Raw genomic sequence first — 20,800 nt, 5'->3', positions numbered from 1 at the left:
AATCATCTCTTTCTAGTTGCATTACAGTTTCACATATGTCCTATATATAAAGTATTTTCTTTTAGATCATTTTATGAAGTATTTTAATTACTTTTCATTTCAGTGAAAATATATAATTACCTTTAAATATTAATTGCGGCTATTACAATACGAGCATGTTAAATAATATGGTTTCAGAAAAGTTGTGCACTATTCAAATATGTTTAAAAATGATTCGTTAAATTTAAATACGTGAAATATAGAATAAACCAAATTAATTTTGCTACTATCTAAAAATCATATTTCATAAAAAGATAATTTTCTATTTTTCTTTTAATTTTTACGCTCTGATAATTGTTTAATTCAATAATATTAACTAATTAATTATAAACATTGGTTAATCGCTTGATTTAATAATTTAACAATTAATGATTAAACAATTTTTTATTTATGCACAATTCTTTTTAATGAAATTATTATATATATGGATAATTATATTTTATATATTGGATAATCAATTGTAAAATCGTAAGATCGTATTTTATCACATATAGAATCATTTTTATTAATATCTTACATTAACGTTTTTATTGATATTCAGATATCTGAAATATTAATATTATTTGATTAAATATAATAGCACGCACACACATTCACTGTTAGGGGATATTAAACGAGATAGAAATCACAGAGTAATTTATAAAATACCAAAAAAACTCTTTGATAAATTAACACGTTTGTTAAAATGAGTTCGAGTAGAAAGACCTGATATTTAAAATTACAATATTACATATTCATTTGTATTCTTTTTGCGGAATCGTCTTGTATAATATAACGTTACTGCATTTGTAATATAGGTAAGTATTAGTATAGATTGCAATAACTTTTGTAATGAAAATTGCACAGAAAATTAATAGGAGTGATCGATACATATGCGCAAATATTTCCAAACTTATATTTGATATCGCTGAGTTTGACGAAATTATGAAGCATACAGACTCCAACCATAGGCAAGACAGCACAATATAATGTATGAGAAATGCATCAAGTCATGTAAAGGAAATACATTCAGTTATTTCAGTGCATTCTTATTTTCCTTCACAAGTAGATACTATAACAGATTTTTTTATGACTAATTAAAAATTTGTCATTTATTTATTTTAATCTATTGCAATAGAGTAATAAAATAAATTCAATCACGATTAAATGAATGTTTTTGATTTAAAAAAAAAAACGTTTTTACAAAAAAATTAATAACTTATACTCAATATAAATTATTTTTTAGGTACATCCGCAAATTGGACATATATAATGAAATAAAAATCTTGAATAAGTGTGTGTGTACACACACACACACACACACACACACACACACACACAAAAGCTAGCTACGAGATTCATACTGCAAATATTTAAAAAAAATTAATTAAATTTTTATTTTTATACTTAAACTTACAAAAATGAATGCATACATGTATCTTTTTTTATTTTTATCTTTCTTTATTTTTATCTTTCTTTATTTTTATCTTTAGCCATTTAAGACTAAAAAAATAAAAAAATGCAGCCTTCATCATGTTCATTAACGAGTACATAATTAGATTGGACACTTATACATATATATAATATGCATATATAATTGGATATATTGGATATACTTATATACGCATATATAAGTTGTACATATAATCGAACAGCAAGAGTACTCACTGGAAGTGATAGATATCTTATCTTCCTTGACATTGTCATACTGTAGAAATCGGAGAATTTTTAAGTATATTTTATCCAAATTTTTTTTAGCAGTCATGACAAAGACTTATATCTATTAACACTAGAATAAATATGTGGATCATTCATAAATGTGATATATTTTTACAAATTCCCAGTATTGTAAAAACAATGCTAAATGGAGTATGAACCTACATTTTGCGTTTATCATATCCTAAAGTTAATTTAAACTTTTACTTAATGGCATTTAGGTTCTACGAATGATAAATAACGATATATTGAAAGTAAAGCATAAATTCTGATAGATATATATAATATATACAATATTGATTTAATACACGAGATACAACCGTACTTCCTGATATAAAAGTCACGTCTTCGAAAAATATAATATATTCTAAATACCCAAGTATGAGATAAATTCCTAAAAATAGAAAGAAAATACTTTACAAAATATCGTCATTTTTCAGGAGATTAATAATACTGGAAAAGTGTTTACACATTGTAAGTATTAAATGCTGGAATATATTTATATATATATATATATATATTTATATATATATATATATATATAAAATATAAAAATGTTGTACGATAGAAAGTAAAGCTCTATTAAAAATTTTATTCCAACTGGAACGGAGTGTAACAGATATTATAATAAAAACAGAATCGTATTGACATTATGACAATAAACAGGAAGCATAATTATCTCGGACTTAGGTCCGTTCAACTCTAGATATTAGAATTAAAATAAAAAGGAAAATGATATTTAAAATAACGTAAACAAAAATTATGCTTTTGTATCGATAAATTTCAGGCTTCATTTTTCATGCCCTCAAAGTTATGAAAACCGCGTAGAATAAAAAAATTCGCCCCTTATTTGGTTTTATCTATCGCTTCCAATCGTTCGATGGTAGGCGGATGTGAATGATTCCAAGAAGAATACAATTTATCATATAAAGGATATCCTAAATTATCCTTCTGTAATTTTAAAAGAGCTGCTTTTAGAGCCTCGCCATGGCCTAATTTTGTGGCAAAATGATCTGCTTGAAATTCATATCTTCGGCTGATCACCACGATAATAAAATTAAAGATCTGAAAATAATAAAAAGAATTTGCGTGAATAATTTTCTGTTTATGTGCAATAGAAAAATTTAATGAATACTTACTGTATTTAGTGGTATTAAAATATACATTGTTACAATAAATAGACCGATAATAATGGGCTGACTATCGACGAAGCCAAAAGCGCTATACATTGGTGTGTATCGCAAGAGTTTGGCAAACATAATAAAATTGGCTAGAAGTATTATCTGAAAAAATATATATATTATTAAATACAAAAACGAATCTAAAAGAATTCTCAGGTTATGTACAACATATTTTATTAAATTTTATTAAGTGATTCTTTAATAAATGCAGAGTCAATTCTTAGCAAATATTAAGATATTATTATTGATATTGTAAGGCCAATTCGAAATAATATATATAAATGACAATATAAATCAACTTTAAAGTTATACCTGACTCAGTAGAAATCCTAGCAAAGCATGATTATGTTTCCAATGACCCAATTCATGCGCGAGTACCGCCAGTATTTCATTTGTCTCACAACCAATTTCTTTGTCGTCATCATTGCTGTCTTTCTTGCAATAATCCTTGATGAGTGTATCAAAGAGAACTATTCTTTTGTATTTATAAAAACCATACAGATAGGCATTGCTGTGTGACGATCTTTTGGAGCCTTCAACTACAAACAGCTTGTACAAAGGAAATTTCAAGGAAGCTGCCAATTCTTCGATCTTTTGCTTTAATTCACCTTCAGGCAATGGTGTATATTTGTCAAATAATGGTGCAATTATTTCTGGATACAAAATTATCATGAATAACGATACTACCACAGTTAATAACCACAAGTACCAGAAGAAATAATCGCCACCATTTTGCACAACCCATATTATACCACATAAAAGAGGTAAAGTGATAATTTGAGTCACGAGGAATCTCTTAATTTCGTCCTTAATAAAAAACATAGCTGTCTGCAAATAAATAGTAATAATAATTAGCAAAGATCTTTTGCAATCAAATCTGATGCTCAATAATTAAATGTATAAATAAAGCTATTAGGTGTTGGAATTAATTCGTAGCGTTTTTTAATGAAAGAATGTTATTTATTTCACATGAGCATTAAAAAATACATTAATGAAAGTACTTCCCATCACTTGTAAAACGCTACGAATTAATTCCAACACCTAATATATAAAAATCTCTTTTTAAGTTGAAGTATGTAGAGAATCTTACTTGTTTATTAAAGCCATGTTTCTGTTCCAAAACAAAAGTATCGTATATCTCTATTGGCACATTGGATATGTGAGAAAATACACCTATGATAAGCATACATATTGCGCTTATCAGTATTTCATTCTTGTGGTCGAAATTATAATACTTTGCTATTTTAATGCTCCATTGCCAGAAATAGTAATAGGCATAACATACCAGAATTAACTGTAAAAATACAAAATAATGCAAATCTATGAATAATATCTAAAAGATTTCTGTTTTAACGCTTTTGTCAATGCATAATTTATCTTTTTACTGCCGTTTTTTACAAGGTTCCCACTAAAATATAGAAGCGAAAACGAGATAGCAAAACTTCGAATGGTAGAATTTTTGACATAAAAAATGTGCACAAAAATACAAAACAAATGTTTGTTTAAAATTCAATGAGCATCCAGGTATCCACACATTGACAAAAAAAATTAATCAATAGTATACAGAATTCGTAGACACGTTTTATGATACTCACGGTATTATAAATCTTAGAATATACATCTTGTATTGTACCAAAAGTATTTCTGTGCAATGCATACGCACGAGCCTTATCATATATCTCCTTACTCATTAAACCCTCAATCGATTTGGGTAAATCAACCAGACGTCGCAGCAATGCTCTCTGTAAATATACATATATCAAAAACATTGCCTGTAATTACATCAATTCATACATTTACATTTCTAAAATCTTTTCTGAATATAAAAATTAAAATAAAAATTGAAATAAATGTGACATAAATAAAATACAAATATGTAAATATGTGGAAGTTTAATCGACAAATAATATAAAATCTTGCTAATTTTAGAATTACACAGTGTTCTAAGCATTATTCTAAAACAGGGCACCTATCATGCAACAAGTCGGAATGAATTCCGATCGGAATTATTCAATTATTAGATTTCTATTGTTTTCTAAGGAAAGTGGAATAATTCCGATCGGAATTCATTCCAATATGTTCCATGATAAATATCGAAAGTTGAGATTTAGTTGCACATTTCATGCCGGATCGGCATTTAGATGTGCGCGGGCGAAGTAAGGGGCAGGAATGAACCAAGCTGAAAATCGATCGAAATGTGCAACTAAATCCTAGCTGTTTTAAAAAGTGAAAAAAAAAAGATTACAGATTAGAAAGACAGATTTTTACCTGACGAAAATTTAAATAATAATGCCAAAAGTTCAATAACCATATCATCCATAAAATTGTTTCAAGAATATGTTTCTCCCAAAAATCCACAAGTGCTTCCATTTTGTTAAAATATTAACAGGATATTCTTGATCTTCTTTAATTTCTTTGTATGGATTCCGATCCAGTTATAGTCACAGTACCATGCGTTGCCTTATTCTTGTGATTGCTTACGATCCAGCATTAAACCTTTTCAGGATAGTGTGTTGGACGAGTCACTTTTTGACGCATGCGCATTGCGCGTCCGGCTGCGGCATCAGTGCTGTATTAATGTGAAATTTACAAAGGCTCTGTAAGGCCCTATTTTGATGTAACTATATAAATTATATCACTTTTTTGGTAAATCAATAAGGATTATAAAGCGACAGAAATTTGGTGAAAAACCAAAGATATGAGCAAAAGGAGATTAAGGATAAGTTTATTTCCTTCTTAATATGAATAATGATGGAATAAATTTCAATTTCAAGTAGATCGTTTCTTCAATCGTAAGAAAACAATAATAATATACTTAAAGTATAAATTAATATTAGATTGAATACATATAAAAATAAATTAGACAAGATATAACAGTTTAAACAAAAATAAAATAAATATTTTAACCTTTTAATAAGAGAGAGTTATTAAAATAAAAATTTTCAACATTAATTTTTTATTTAATAATGTAACATTATTAATTCATATTTTAAAATATAATTATTATATCTTTACGACTGAAGAAGACTTAAAGGAAATTTATTTCGTTTCAAGAAAACTTATTCCATTATTATTTATATAAATACAAATAAATGCATTTATTGAGAAATTATCATCTTTACTTTCTTTGGCTAATTAAAAATTTTTTATATTGCTTTGCAATAACAAGCCAATTCAAAATAGATTTTTCAAAGATTATAAAGTTTCATAAGAATAGGTGAACATTTATAATATTATATATTAATTTATAAATAGTACTACTTAATCTTCTTCAATTATTAATTGTTATTAAAACCATAATCAAGACAAGGAAAGGAGTCAATTGGTAATAAAAATGACGAGATTATACATTATAATATATTATATATACATAGGTCAAAGACGTCAACTAATTGACAACAATAATAAATAAAACTATCCATCTAACTTCATATTACAGTATAAAAATATGTTAAAGAGATGAGATTAAATGAATAAACACACAAAAAATGGATATAATGCACAATAATTTATTTGACAGAAATTATATGGAATATCATTTGTTGCTAAGGATAAGAAAAATTGCCCAAAACCTTATCAGTATTCAGAAAAGAAATTTATATTTTTTTCAAATAAATAAAAATAAATATTTGATTAAGTATAAAAAATATTAAAAGTAAAAAATAAATTAACGTTTTATACTGTGCAATATTTAATTCTAAGGTTTTATTTAAATATTAACATTTATAAAATTATAAATATTATGATATAAACATGCATAACATAAATAATTATTAATATTAGGCCTGTTCTTTTTGACTGAACTTTTGCACCAGTTCATTTTTCATTCTTTTCTCTCCAGGAGAAAAGGAGAAGAAGAAAGATAAACTGGTGCAAAAGTTTAGCCAAAAAGAATCAGGCCTATTTATTGCACATCACTGGTACGAGATATTTGGAGGCACTTAACTGGAATAAATAAGCTCAGCAAAAGAAAATAATTAGTATTTGATTTAATATATAAAGAAATTTAATTAAATATTTATTAAATGTGCTCACAGAATGACAATAAAAAAATGAATGAACATAATACATTAAATTAAATTAATAATCCAATGAACAGAAATAATTAACTAATTATTTATGTTTTAGATATAAATTGTGTGCATTATGGAATTCGAAATGTCTTAAATCAGAAATTGAAAATTGATATAATTAATATCTCCTGATTGAAAATGAGTTCGAATTTTACAAATGACTAAAATGTGTCGTTAGCTAATCGATAACGTTTTTAAAATTTTAATTGGATAATTTTTCTGTTTCTCGTTTAATTAAAATATCTTTAACAATATTGCTGCGCTTGAGTCGACTCATAGTGACAAATCTTGTAGATATTAGGTTCCAAACAAATACCTTTTATTAAAGGTATTAAATAATCAGCCATATAAAAAATGCAATATTATGCTCAATAAAAAATGTTACTAATTTCATCTCCGCTCTTTTTTTTCTACTACTATATGAAATATTATCAATATTTTTGAGGCTTAGATTTCGATCTTTCATTTCATATATATGTTTAACCATTTGTGAATGTCCTAATAAATTTGTTTTACGATACGCAATGCTGACATTACACGTGGTACAAAAAGCTTTATTCAAAATGGGGAGATAATCACTTTTTAAAAAAGTTTTCATCTAACCAAGAATTTTAAAAAGTTCTATTAATTGTTTTTTTAATAGCTCTTTTAACGACATTGGATTTCATATTGTATGTACAAATATATATTATAATAAATACTATTTTACGTACCTCATTAACTTTCTTACTGCCAGATCTGATCGGATCCCGCCAAAATTATAGAACCTTTCTTTCACACTATGTATATACGTTACTGGATTTCAGCGCTGCAATGCGCATGCGCTAAAAGGTGGCTCGCCTAATAACGCTGTTTCGGGGGTAGTGATTCTGCTTAAATTCTTAACAGGATGTTCAGAATCTCGCGCTAAAGTAATAGCCGTGACGATTTATGCGGAATGAGAGAGATAAAATCCATGGCAATGGTCCACTGAGAAGAATTAAGCAATAAGACACGAGCACTATGCGAATGGGCCAATCAGAGTGAAGACCGTAACGCAATAATGTAAGCAGTAGCCAATCCAACATGTTGATTTTCTTACTGCTTTCTTCTTCTTCTTTACACCCCTATATTATTTTCCGATCCATTCATAAGAGTCATAGTATTATACGATAAATCTACTGATCCAGTGTATGCCTCTTCGAGGTCACACGTAGTTAATTCACAGTTTTGTCGTATCGAGTCAATGTAAAATTCACAATAGGCCTTTTAAGGTTATATAACTTTAAATGCCATTGACTGAATCAGGATATTACGTAACTCGTATTTGCTTGTATTGGAGCAATAGTGCTCCGGTGCTTCGCGTCCTCCGCGAAAACACAATTTTAGTATTTGATCGCGAGGTGGAGCGGGGTGTTCTCTTAAACGCGAAAGAATCGCGTACATAGGGCGCATCCTGCGCCGCGCAGGTGGAATCGATGGAGTCGAACTCGGATTTACGGATCGCGAGTTAAAGACCTGGGGCATGCAACTCGTGCCATCGTCTCGCTTTCTGCAATAATGGCGGGAACACAGAGTCTTGCATAACGCATAAGGGCCTGCGCACAATAGAACAAAAATTGGGAACAGGAGTAAATATTAAAGATTTCAACCTATCAGATATCAGTTACACCGAAATACATGATTTTTTTATAGGTTGAAATCTTAATATTTATTCCTATTCCTAATATTTTCTCCATTGTGCACAGGACCTAATGCGTTGAAAAATTAACCGATCAAGGCTCTTTATTTCCTTCCTTTCTATGAAATAAAAGATTCTGATTGGTTTATTTTCTTATGCTTTAAACGGGAAATATTTTCTTATACATTCACTTTAGCTTGGATTTACGATAGGTGTTTTAAGACTTAAACTGTAAGAAATGGATGAATCATATTTAATCGATTATTCTTCTCGCATTCAATTGTAATTAGCCACTCTAACAGCACAAAGTCGATTTATAGTCGACATATCGACGTTTGAACTATTAGAACAATTTCAAAGACAGAATCAGATTACGCATTGAGATTGAAGATTGAAAAATTGAAATTTGACCAATAAAAAAAAATAGAAGCTAAAATTTCTTTGTTGTCATTTCTTTATTGTCTTTCAATCTTCAATGCATAGGTTGATTCCGGCCTAAAGCTCGATGATACTAGAAATTGGTCCGAGATCTCGTACAGAGAAAAAATTAACAAATTATTTGAACAATTGATCACATGACCATTGCGATTGGTCGATTCTTTCTTCATCCGAGCATTGTGGACACAAAGCTTTATGCCTGAGTCACACTACGCATTGGAGATCGAGGATTGCGAATTAAGGATTAGAATTCGACCAATCGCAGGTAGTTTTAATTTTAATCCATTTCGTTCTAATTGGCTGAATTCTAATCCTCAATTCGCAATCAGTCTTTAATGCGTAATGTGATATTACAGGATATTTAATGATTGCGTTCAGCAGACTCAACAGTTTTGCAACCATTTTATAATTCTTCACTGAGATAAGATTATTCCTTTAAATCTAAAAATATAATCCAATCAGCGCGACATTGTTGAGTTTGCTGAACGCAGTCATTGTAAGTCTGGGTATCAATCATGAAATTTTATCCCTAAGATAAAAGTGAAAAGTGAAAATTTTAACCATTGAAGTTGATGGAGAAATTTTTCACTTTTTATCCTTGGAAAAAAATTTCTTGATTGATACGCAGTTTTTTATTGCTGCACTTTCTGAACTAGTACACTTAGTGCAAATATGGGTCATCTAAAAAATATCCACGGTTTTTTGTCACTAGATGTGTGTTGATGGTCATATATCTAATGACAAAGTACCGCGGATACTTTTTAGATGACCCATACAATATATTTGTACATTTGTTTACTTTAACTTATTGCACATCCCTTCAGGGGAACTAGAAAAAGAAGAACTTATTGCACCGGTTCAGAGTGCATCAATAAAATAACAAATCTATAAATTTGTATAACCATATAAAAAAAATTATTCAATCGCATTTCGTCACTTTTTAAAACTATAATTTTTGTCTGAAACATATGTTTTTCAAAAATATTTTTTTTTCAAGATAATCACTTAAAAGGATGAAAACGCTTTATAGTCTATACGTATTCATTTATCTACATTTATACATGTATATTATAAATTAAATATGCAAATATAATGTAAATATTAATATATTTGTATAATTTTTTTTTTCGAATAAAATTATGATATATGAATATATTTAGATAGAAGCGACGGAGCGAGTTTTAATATTTGATCATAATTTGTGGCCAACTTCATATGTTGAATTATAGAAAAAAGAAATCATAACCTCGCACGTCTAAATACAAAAAAGAAATTCCCTAGCCAATTTGACAGCCTTCTGCTTTCAATTTTTGCCGATTTCCCCGTACTTGTCTCATCGTGTACGTGTGAAGTTGCAAATGATGAAGTAAATTTTATCCACGATCTAACGAAATATGTAATACAAGAAAAGAAAACTCAGAAGAGTCAGAAATTCAGAGGGAAGATAAAATAGTTGATCAAAAGTAACATGTAATTTTCAATTTAAGGAAAGTGGAAAGACAAGGTAAACGTCAAGAGGTTGACAGGCAATCACGTTGACAAGCAAAGATCAATGTTTCTCTCGACCTGGCGATGATCGTGCAATAAAACCGGGCCATGGAAGACAGTAGCAAGGAACGCCGGGTCCTGCAGCACTATGTTGCCAAGCAAGACACGGTATTGATACGGATATTCGGTGCGTGCGACGTAAACGTTAACAAGTTACGTCTGGGAATGCTTGTAGAAGCACTGGAGGATTTGAGGGAGAGCGTGTTGAGGATACGCGTGACCGACACCGTTGGCGGATCTAAGACCTGGTGTGGCACGGAATGGCGTTGCCACAAGTACGACCTGATCCCTGTGTCGCCAAAAGTCTGGCAGTACCTATTCGCTGTTCAGTTTCCACAGGAGAGAATCCGACTGGCGAACGATGAAGCTCTATGCGAGCAGATAAAAACTATATCTGTGAACGACGTGGCCTGGTACTGCTCCGATCCCGTTAATAGACGTGCTAAAGAATTGGCGTTTGTCAGATACATCGGACCTGTACCTCAGCTTGGATTGGGACATTACTTTGGCCTTGAACTAGTGGTGAATTGATTAAAGCCGCTTTTAGTTGCTGCTGCTCTTGCTTAAATTCTCAGTTTTATAATGTAAAATAGAATATGTACATATATCATGTACAAGGAATAGACAATTAACTGTGAACATCTGAGGAATGTATACATTACTTATTTTATTGATAAAGAGTTGGTCATTTGTTTTTAATACAGATTCTGTTATTGTTAGAGTCATACTTGAAGGATATCGCCACAGTTGGTACAATGTTATGTCATTCTTATATAGCAGAATCTCTTCTAATTGCTTAAAAGATATTGGAAAAGAAAATCTGTTTTTGATTCTGTTCTTTAAAACTATAAAAAATTCAATTATATTTAAATCAGGCGATTGTATTGGTCAGAAAAAATGTTGGAGTTTTGGAGAACAGAGGATAATTTTGGAAAATTTGGAAATTTTGGCAAATTTCTTTCTCTAATATTATTTATATAAATAATTAAAAGATTTTTTATTAAAAGATAATATATTATATTGATAACTATTTGAGAATTGTATGGTTCTATTCCGATAAGATAGAATGTCTATAAAAAGTAAATAATAGATAACTCTCTTATTAATAATAAAATAAATAATGTATTTCTCAGACATTCATATTATTTTGTTTATCTCCTGTATATAAAGTCATAGCTCTTCCTTATACCTATAGTTATTACATAAAAAGGAATAAATAGAATTTTAATGAATTAAATTCCAAAATGAGTCAGCAAATAACATAGTTTTACTTTTGGATTAATTTCAAATAAATCTAATCTCCGGATATATTAGATTTTATTATAAAAATATTTCATTTGAAAAATGAAAAGTATGCATAAAATATAAAATTATATCTTTTAATCTTTATCAAAAGACTAATTATAGGATATAACCTGATAAAGAGCAAGTGTTTAACTCTTAAAATAAATTTACAATATAATAAACAATAAGTGAACACATGTGCATCTTTATGAAATGGAATTAACGATAATTATGTATATATGTATATTACAGGAAAGTCAGGAATTGTCCAAAACATCCTTATTGACTAAAGAATATTTTATTCCCACACATTGGAATGCTGCTACAATATTTGCTACTATAAATAATATATTACCTTACAAAGAAACTGACTCAATCTCTGGCAGCATTGAAAAAAGTATCCACATTAATCACGATTCATTAATTAATCATTTATTTATTAATTAATTTAATGTTTTTTCGTTATTTTTAATATGATATTTTATATTATATTATTTTTAATATAATCATATAATTTGAATATTTTTATATTTCAGTATTGCTCTCGAAAAATAATACAGGAACTGATTATAATAATGATAAGAAAAGATCTGTACTTGACAGTACACCAGCTATTTTATTAGAACAATTTACTCTATTTGATGACAACAAGAATAACAACCAAGAATCTGTCAACATACTAAAAGAAGGCCATCAAACCGGGAAATCAGATCTTGAAAATGATATTAATAACTATACTCAAATCATCGAGCATACTCTTTTTAAATGTGGTAATTTTACAATCATAAAAGCAACAAATATTTATTAAATATACTTATTCTATCGATATTTTTCCCTAAGAACTCTAAAACTAAATTAGCCCCAGTGCTGGACTTTAGTTTCCTCCGTGCGATAGAGGGAGTTAATAATAGCTCAGGTATTTTAAAAATAGATGCACAAAACCTAGCCCGACTTCCTAGAGGGCTGCTGCCAGGCCAGGTTATAAAGCGCTTTAAAACTATTGTATTTTTGTTTAACAATGGCAGCAGAACTGCAGAACATTCCTATTTTTGTATTGGAGCACAAATGGAGTAGTGATATAGAATCAAATGTATACAGTGATGTGGAAGATACGCGTGGCATAATGTTGGATTACAGTAAGATACAGTTGACATGCTACCTCTACTGCACTTTTAACTTAAACACGTTTATTCTTCCGCGATAATATTTATACTTTTACATCAGAAAAGTGATTATTCCTTACATATTGCCTTTTAAATATTACATAGAAATATTTGAATAACACGGACAATCAATTACAATTAGTTGTTAATTGCAATAGGTAATGATGAGAAAAACGAAACCAAGAAATTCAACAGAGTAGAGAATAAAGGAGATCTGATAGTGGGCTCTAATGTGAAAATACTTCTGGATTCAGATATTCATTACGGAATTATTCGATGGATTGGCTCACCACCTGGTACAAGTCCTGGCAAATTGATGGCAGCTGTCGAGCTGGTAAGTGAAATGAATGTTAAATAGACTGTTTTACATTTTATAAAAGAATAATAGAACAGATTAGAGAGTTGTGTTTCATTCATAGGATAATGGACATCCTTTAGGTACTGATGGAACTTACAAAGACGTCAGATATTTTCATTGTAGGCCTTACAGAGCTATATTCACAAACATTGAACATTGTTCTCATTACGAAAATGTTAGTAGAGATTTATTACTTTCTCAATATTAATTTATGTCATGTTAATTATGAAAATAAGTAAATTATGAAAACATTTGTCATAAATAGACGAAGCTTAACGAACGGCCTGCACTTATAAATAACGATAATTTCGGTAATATGGAGAGTTCTGTAATAACGGGTATAGTACGGCCTATCTCCGTCAAAGGAGACTTGGAAAGTATATGTGGGAAATATCGTGGCATTCAAGGCCATCACAATTCGTGTTATTTGGACGCTACTCTTTTCAGCATGTTCACATTTACTAGCGTATTTGACAATCTTCTGTTTCGGTAATTAATTTTGTATTTTCGATGTAATTAAATATATATTTGCTGATTAAAAAGATTATTTCTTTTCGAAAGGAAACATGGATTTTGTTACATAAATATAATATAGTAAGTGTGATGTTTTTATAAAAGTTTGTAATGATAAATGTTTTTATAATGACTTTTTAGTCCACCGAATGAAAAAGATTGTCCACAATATGAAGAAGTGCAAAGAGTTTTGAGAGAGGAGATTGTAAATCCTTTGAGAAAAAATATGTTTGTCAGAGCGGATCGTGTAATGAAACTTAGGACGTTGCTTGAAAAACTATCGTCAGTATCCGGCCTCACTAGCGAAGAAAAAGGTCTGCTTTTATATTTCAAAATGTTATGGGTTTTAATCGCTTTACTAATGACTCTTAATATATTTTTTATATTTAGATCCGGAGGAGTTCTTAACGTCACTAGTCGCCCAGATTTTAAATGCTGAACCATTCCTCAAATTAAGTTCCGGACAGGACGCCTACCATTACCAATTGTTTGTCGAAAAGGACGACCATTTAAATCTACCGACTGTGCAACAATTATTGGAGCAGAGTTTTCTAACTAGTAACATCAGATTGAAGGAAGTTCCTTCCTGTCTCATCATACAAATGCCACGCTTTGGAAAGTCATTTAAAATGTATCAGAAAATACAACCTACGTTACTACTCGACGTGACAGATATTATCGAAGACTGTTAAGTATCGTTATATCGTTACATCAAGTTGCAGAAATCGCTTTTATTTTAAACAACTCGCAATAACATTTATATGTGTTGCTTTGCAGCACCCAGACAATGCACAGTGTGTGGCAAATTGGCGGAATTCGAATGCAAGGAGTGTTATGGACAATGTGGCGTCGGCCTCGAAAGTATAGCTTTCTGTTTACAGTGCCTTGAAAAAGTTCGTAAAGCATAAGATTGATGTATATATAAACATAAGACATCAAAAAATAAATTATTTTGTGTATTTTTTTTTAGGTACACCGTCATGAACGAAGAACAAATCACGAACCAAAGAAGTTGAACGTACCTATGGAGTTTACAATTCTGCAAGAACATTGTCCCGTACCGCGTCTATATTTGGAGCTATCTGCGGTGGTCTGCATCGAAACTTCGCACTATGTTTCATTTGTAAAATGCGGTCCGGGCTCGGAGGCTCCGTGGTGCTTTTTCGATTCCATGGCCGACAGAAAAGGTATTTCTCACTCATATTTATATAAATACGGATATAAAATATAATTCCCTTTGTATATTTTTTATATCTTTTATCGATCGAATCATTTTATTGTTGAGAAGCTTTTAAATATTAAATTATTAAAAGACAATACAAAGATATAGGCACATAAGAGTCAACATTAAGTATAAATGTAAGAATTATAATATGATATAAATTATAAAAATAATAACATATTAAATATATAAAAAACAATTCTATAAATAACACATTGTAAAACACATTACATTATATGTTTCGGCTTTTTTAAAAAATTTTTTTATGAAGATTCGATTCGTATTATCAAGTTTTAATATAGTATGTATTACATTGTATTATTACTGACTGGTATACTATTGCTTATATTTTACATGATTTTATGATGAATTTGACGAAGTATTTCTTCTTAAGAAATGATAACTGCGATGTTTTTGCTTGGTTTTTACAGAATTTAAAAGTAGATAACATTTTAAAAGATTTTTATTTTATTCAGATTTTAATTTTATTTTTTATTTTTATTTATTGGTTAACAAATATGTTTTTTTAGAATATCATAAAATTCCGAACAATCGATCAGTAAATCACTTGCAAGTAATTTATGGTCTTCGTTGAGGCATTCATCAATATAAATTGGAAAACTTTCATCACGATTTTTCTATGACGATGGAAATGAATTCTAAGGTTGTGGATTTTATATTATTTAAGAACAGCTCAATCCAAAAGCCGAAACATTTAATGTAATGTGTTTTACAATGTATTATTTATAGAATTTTTTTTTACAATTAATATATCATATTATAGTTCTTACATTTATACTTAATTACGTGATTCTTATGTGTTCTATACATTTTTATATTGTCTTTTAAAAAATTAAGAGTCCTGTATTATTTGTTATATTATTTAATTAAATTATTAAAATTGTGTTTTTATTTAAGTGATTTTTATTTAAATGTAAAATCTTTTATTGTTATTAGGAGAGCAAAATGGATATAATATACCGGAGATGGTGCCATGTCCAGATTTTCCTTATTGGTTGAGTGAAGAAGGAGGGACTTACCTGACTGAATTAAAAGACGACCGTCATTTGCCAGAACACGCGAAACGTCTACTTTGTGATGCATACATGTGCATGTATCAATCCCCAGATGTTATGATGTACAAATAACTCGAAAAACAACTCATATAAATATAAAAGTCGACAGGAGGGACTATGAAGTTCTCTATCGAATTTTTATTCAATTATATCATAGTTAAAATAAAAAAAAGAAAGAATCGTAAAGAATTGTAATTGCGATATTTGTAATCAGAAGAATCATCTGCAATCTGTTACAAAGCGATTTTTGAAAAAAAAAGAGTAAAATAAAAAGTCATTTTGATATCTGACTCGATTTGACGAGAAGATCAGTCCAATCTTTCTCATAGAGAAACAGAACATTAACTCTTGAAATTAGAAATCCACAAGGCCACAAGAAGAAGACTCAATGTGCAGTTGAGATTCAGATAACTTTATTATAATAATTAATTAAGAAAATAGATCAATAGCGAGCATAAAAATATAAACACAGACAAGTAATTTATTAAAACATAAATATATTAACGAAAAGTTTTTATTATAATGTTTTGAGGCTCAAGTTGCAAAATTCGACTCAATTCGTAATGGAAATTTTGCAGTTTCGTAAAACATAAGCCAAAAAATCTCGTGACAAAATGTTGCTTCTATAAGACAAAATATGATTGAACATTTATGTCTATATTGCAATAAGAAGCAGATAATCTCATTTAATATAATATTTTTAAGAACATAATTGTGAAATATTTCTTCTTAGAGGCAAAATATGATGATATGTAAATAAAATGCAACGAATAAATTCGGAGTTGACTCTGTCACTCCTGTCGATTCTTAAGTAATGTTGATTCTAACATTACTGTAAAAGTGCAATCTCTTGCTTTTAGCTTTCTGCAACGATGTAATAAAACATAAATCTATTTAGATTGTAGACTGAGATTCCCAAAGTCTCAAAATTTATGTACAAAATAGGAATATACGTTTGTATACAAACAGATAATATACAGTTATAAAAAATAAAATTGACATTATTTATTTGAAGATGCATTTATCAGATTTGCATTATAACTCTGATAAAAATTTTTCTAATTTTTATACGAATTGAAAAAACACTTCAGAACTAGTGAGAAAATTTATATTTTTTTTGCACCTTTCCTTTTTTTATTTATTATTTATATTTTTATTAATAGAATTTTATTATTAATGGAATTTTTTATTTATGTAAATTCAGAAATATTCGAAGATTTTTCGTTCTATAATTTCTGAAAAAATATTTTTAATTCTTTCAGAATATAAGATTCCACCATAAAAATTATAAAATAAACAATCTTGAAAATTTTATAATGTTTCAAAATTGAAATATATGAAGAATTCTAGAAAAAACCTTTTTCAACACTTCTGCAAAATATTCCAATTTATGAATTTGTAACTGAAAAATTTTCTATAAAGTTATAAAATTATTCAGAAATTCTAAAAAATTTCGAAATGTACAAAAATTCTGAAAAATTACATTAAAAATTCTGAGAAAAATGTTCACTAGGAAAAAACTTTTTAATGTAATCTTTAACATATCCTAAGTATCCGAAAATTCTGTCATATATCAACTATAGATGAACCAATTTGAAATCAGCTGCTTGATCAATCACAACTGGATTAAGTCAGAATAGGTTAGGTCAAAATACAGCACGGCATGCATTGTTTTCAGACCGAAAGCTTTCTCTGAATTAATTCACACTTTAACGGATAATGCTAGCGAGGCGACTGGCACTCACACGCGGTAAACAACTGTGCAAGCATTTATCCTTCCGGGATGACGCACTCGTTCAGATAGCACGTAGTTACAGCGTAGAGCATGAGAAACGACAGCATGAGTGGCGAAACAATGAGTTGAATTCGGTGATATCCAAACCCGGAGATGACCCGGAGAAGCCCAAGAAGTTCGTCTGGTTTCCTACGGCCGCTCCTAAAGAGACTGACTTAGCCTTTGGTAATATCTTAAAGTGGTTCAAGCACAATAAGGATGAATATATCAAATTAACTCAGTCATTCAATCCGATGAGGCACGAGATATTAGGCGCCGATCTGGCCACCGCTCATTTTATCATTCATCGTGGCGGCCGGGTCAGATTCAGGGGCAATACTTACTGGACAGAACAGAACAAGAAGGGCTCATACGAGTTACCAAACAATTACAATCCACGCTACATCCTTGAGGCGGTAGATGTCAATAGATTTGATCTGCATTACGAAGGTCTAAGTAACTTATGTGGCCTCATAAAACTCAAGTGGCTCAGTCTCAAGGACTGTAAGAACATCGACGACTGGGGCTTGGACAAGATCTCGGCCGAGTTCCCTGAACTGGAATATCTGGACCTCTCCGGCTGCGAGAAGATCACTGAAAGAGGCCTGGAATCTCTGTACAGAATGATAAATTTGAAGAAACTGATTGTAACGAATTATAATAAGTCTGTCGCTTTTGAGCTAAGTTGCTTTATGTTAGAGGATTGTATACCAGGATTGACTTGTGAAATTCTTATGCCTGGAGAAAAATCGAAAGACTAATACCGAATAAAAGAATCATAATGTAGCTTGTAACTAAAAGGAAAAATATTTATTTTTATTTACACAGTATTTAATTATTTTTTGCACAATCTTAAAGAACTATAAATTATAACGAATTTATTTGGATTATACTAAATTGTTGTATACTAAAAGCTGCTGTAACATGAAATTAGCAAAGTTAAATAAATAAAAGTTAAATAAAGGTTTATAAATATTTTGAACAATTAAATATTGTCATGTTATTTGGTGAAATTTACATGTATCATTTCATTGTTAAAATTGATTAGATTATGCTGTATTTAGATTACTTACTATTACACTATCACTCAAAAATATTTATTCACTTTGTCTTTTTTAATTAAATAAAGAAGAGTGAATACATTTCAATCTTTTTTTCCAATTCTCTAGATGTTAGACTTAATAATAATAATATTTGGTTCCAAATTTTGTACTATAAATAGATATCTGTATGAAGAGAAAATAGTAAAATTAGAATTTAGATGTATAAGAAAAGATTAGAATTTAGACGTATAAAAAAAGATACATAAAAATCAAGAGTAAATACTTTTAAGTGGTGTAATGCATATTATTTATATTACTTTAAAGCAGTCTTTGTATACTGATCCAGTGTAATGCAATGGCCTAATTCACCATTACAAATGTCAAGTGAAATTCTATAGTATAAATAATAATTTATACAGAAACATTGCTAATTTTTTATCAATTTATTCTTTTCCCTACGTCTCTTTATAAAATGTAATTCTATCTTATTAGTAATACCATAAGCTTTAATATTTTCATTATCATTAGAAAGTCTAATGTCTCCAAAGCAAAGATGATATTTCTTCCAGACGTGCTTCCAACTTATCTTCTTCTTGACATTCTCTCTCTTCAAAGACAAATTTGTATGTCTCTTAATGGCCTTTTTCAAATCAAGCACTGTTGTGTTATGTGGAGGTACCTGAAATAAAGCGAAGAGAGTGTTATTGAAACGATAAATACAATTAATTTAAGTTTGCATTATGAAACGTGTAAGAATAACAAATTATTACCACTACTGCGAGCTTTGGCAATTCTCCGCGATTTAAGAATAAAGTTATGGCTTGTCCTTGCGCAACTGCGATCTGCGATTTAAGTTCTTCTATCGTGACATCGGAAGGCAATCCAGAGAGCAACGGTTCATGCTCAACAAGGTTGTCTATAGTTGCTTTGGTTAGTTTCACTAATTCCTGATGACTGAGTCGTGTGGTGTCAGACTTTAATTCAACTTTGATGCACGATTCTTCATCTTTCATCGCATGTTTGAATTTTGAATCTTTGACACTGTCCATGTTGTCATTTCTATTTGGAATATTAACCTAAGCAGATTTGTAATTTATAACGTAAGAACTATATAGATATTTATAAAATCCTTGCATTATTGAAATTACATGCAAATATTAATCTTTGAAGTTCTTCTTTTTTTATTTCTCTACATGTTTTCATATAAATATTTTTAAATTTTTTTTCGGATTCTCAATTATAAGCATAATCCCAGTTGACTCCCATTGAGAAAAATATTGAGAACCAATTGGAGACTCTACTTTTTAGGGACAAATTATTATTGACTAACTTGTTAAAAATAAGTTTTTAATTAGTTTTGGAGTATATTTTACTTTTTTAATTAGTTTTGGAGTATATTTTTGTCCTTAGCGAATTTTAGGGCAAATTTTCATTAATTATATTATCGATGTGCTTCAAAACTATTTTAAAAAGGTGCTGTTTTTAGTAAATTAGCCAATAATAATAATAACCTAATCAACAAAAACGTACAAATGTAGCACCTGAAGATTGCTATCCTTTCATAAAAGAGGCAAGCAACCTAAATTTAAATGGCAGTTTTCCGAAATTCCCTAGAAACGTCCCAAAGACGAGGGACAAGACAGGTGGATTTAGCGAAGGAAGATTTCCGTAAATAAGTTGGATTTTAGATTAGAATGCAAAACATTTCGCATCGTCAATGTCGTGCGCACAGA

At 29.4% G+C, this 20,800-nt stretch overlaps 4 protein-coding genes across 8 annotated transcripts; 2 read left to right on the top strand and 2 right to left on the bottom strand.

Moving 5' to 3' along the window:
• Positions 1-518: 518 nt before the first annotated feature.
• LOC105149976 (CAAX prenyl protease 1 homolog) lies at positions 519-8,514 on the bottom strand. The gene is made up of 7 exons (XM_011062753.2): positions 7,702-8,514; positions 5,184-5,484; positions 4,511-4,657; positions 4,006-4,209; positions 3,228-3,743; positions 2,874-3,017; positions 519-2,799 (listed from the first exon to the last, which is right to left on the bottom strand). The coding sequence occupies exons 2-7, from the start codon at positions 5,283-5,285 to the stop codon at positions 2,581-2,583; spliced, it is 1,332 nt and encodes a 443-aa protein (XP_011061055.1). The 5' UTR covers positions 5,286-5,484; positions 7,702-8,514; the 3' UTR covers positions 519-2,580.
• Positions 8,515-10,375: 1,861 nt separating this feature from the next.
• On the top strand, positions 10,376-17,245 carry CYLD (ubiquitin carboxyl-terminal hydrolase CYLD). The gene is made up of 11 exons (XM_011062752.2): positions 10,376-11,156; positions 12,171-12,315; positions 12,455-12,688; positions 13,240-13,415; positions 13,501-13,614; positions 13,705-13,928; positions 14,094-14,266; positions 14,343-14,639; positions 14,730-14,845; positions 14,923-15,139; positions 16,132-17,245. The coding sequence occupies exons 1-11, from the start codon at positions 10,683-10,685 to the stop codon at positions 16,320-16,322; spliced, it is 2,361 nt and encodes a 786-aa protein (XP_011061054.1). The 5' UTR covers positions 10,376-10,682; the 3' UTR covers positions 16,323-17,245.
• Positions 17,246-17,846: 601 nt separating this feature from the next.
• LOC105149974 (distal membrane arm assembly component 2) lies at positions 17,847-19,014 on the top strand. Its single transcript, XM_011062751.2, has one exon. The coding sequence runs from the start codon at positions 17,970-17,972 to the stop codon at positions 18,783-18,785; it is 816 nt and encodes a 271-aa protein (XP_011061053.1). The 5' UTR covers positions 17,847-17,969; the 3' UTR covers positions 18,786-19,014.
• LOC105149972 (U11/U12 small nuclear ribonucleoprotein 25 kDa protein) lies at positions 18,809-20,747 on the bottom strand. Of its 5 annotated transcripts, none has more exons than XM_087407632.1 (3): positions 20,609-20,747; positions 19,838-20,143; positions 18,809-19,746 (listed from the first exon to the last, which is right to left on the bottom strand). In XM_087407632.1, the coding sequence occupies exons 2-3, from the start codon at positions 20,114-20,116 to the stop codon at positions 19,495-19,497; spliced, it is 531 nt and encodes a 176-aa protein (XP_087263758.1). In that variant the 5' UTR covers positions 20,117-20,143; positions 20,609-20,747; the 3' UTR covers positions 18,809-19,494. The 5 variants fall into 5 exon arrangements, with proteins under 5 accessions (XP_087263758.1, XP_087263756.1, XP_087263757.1 ...); XM_087407630.1 differs by having other exon boundaries at positions 20,598-20,735; XM_087407631.1 differs by having other exon boundaries at positions 20,579-20,653.
• Positions 20,748-20,800: the final 53 nt, after the last annotated feature.

This window comes from Acromyrmex echinatior, chromosome 7 (assembly GCF_024713525.1).
Source record: "Acromyrmex echinatior isolate Ae372 chromosome 7, ASM2471352v2, whole genome shotgun sequence".
Classification (NCBI taxonomy): Eukaryota; Metazoa; Arthropoda; class Insecta; order Hymenoptera; family Formicidae; genus Acromyrmex; species Acromyrmex echinatior.
Note: the sequence above shows the minus strand (reverse complement) of the source record. Positions and strands in the feature narration are given on the sequence as shown.

Excerpts from the sequence above, each read along its gene's own strand:
- LOC105149976 (XM_011062753.2), bottom strand. The coding sequence starts at position 5,285 with ATGGAAGCACTTGTGGATTTTTGGGAGAAACATATTCTTGAAACAATT. Across the intron at positions 4,210-4,510 it reads ATTCTAAGATTTATAATACC|TTAATTCTGGTATGTTATGC; the intron begins GTGAGTATCATA and ends GTATTTTTACAG. Across the intron at positions 3,018-3,227 it reads TAGGATTTCTACTGAGTCAG|ATAATACTTCTAGCCAATTT; the intron begins GTATAACTTTAA and ends ATATTTTTTCAG.
- CYLD (XM_011062752.2), top strand. The coding sequence starts at position 10,683 with ATGGAAGACAGTAGCAAGGAACGCCGGGTCCTGCAGCACTATGTTGCC. Across the intron at positions 13,929-14,093 it reads TTTGACAATCTTCTGTTTCG|TCCACCGAATGAAAAAGATT; the intron begins GTAATTAATTTT and ends ATGACTTTTTAG. Across the intron at positions 14,846-14,922 it reads GTTTACAGTGCCTTGAAAAA|GTACACCGTCATGAACGAAG; the intron begins GTTCGTAAAGCA and ends ATTTTTTTTTAG.
- LOC105149972 (XM_087407632.1), bottom strand. The coding sequence starts at position 20,116 with ATGGACAGTGTCAAAGATTCAAAATTCAAACATGCGATGAAAGATGAA. Across the intron at positions 19,747-19,837 it reads TGCCAAAGCTCGCAGTAGTG|GTACCTCCACATAACACAAC; the intron begins GTAATAATTTGT and ends GCTTTATTTCAG.
- LOC105149974 (XM_011062751.2), top strand. The coding sequence starts at position 17,970 with ATGCTAGCGAGGCGACTGGCACTCACACGCGGTAAACAACTGTGCAAG.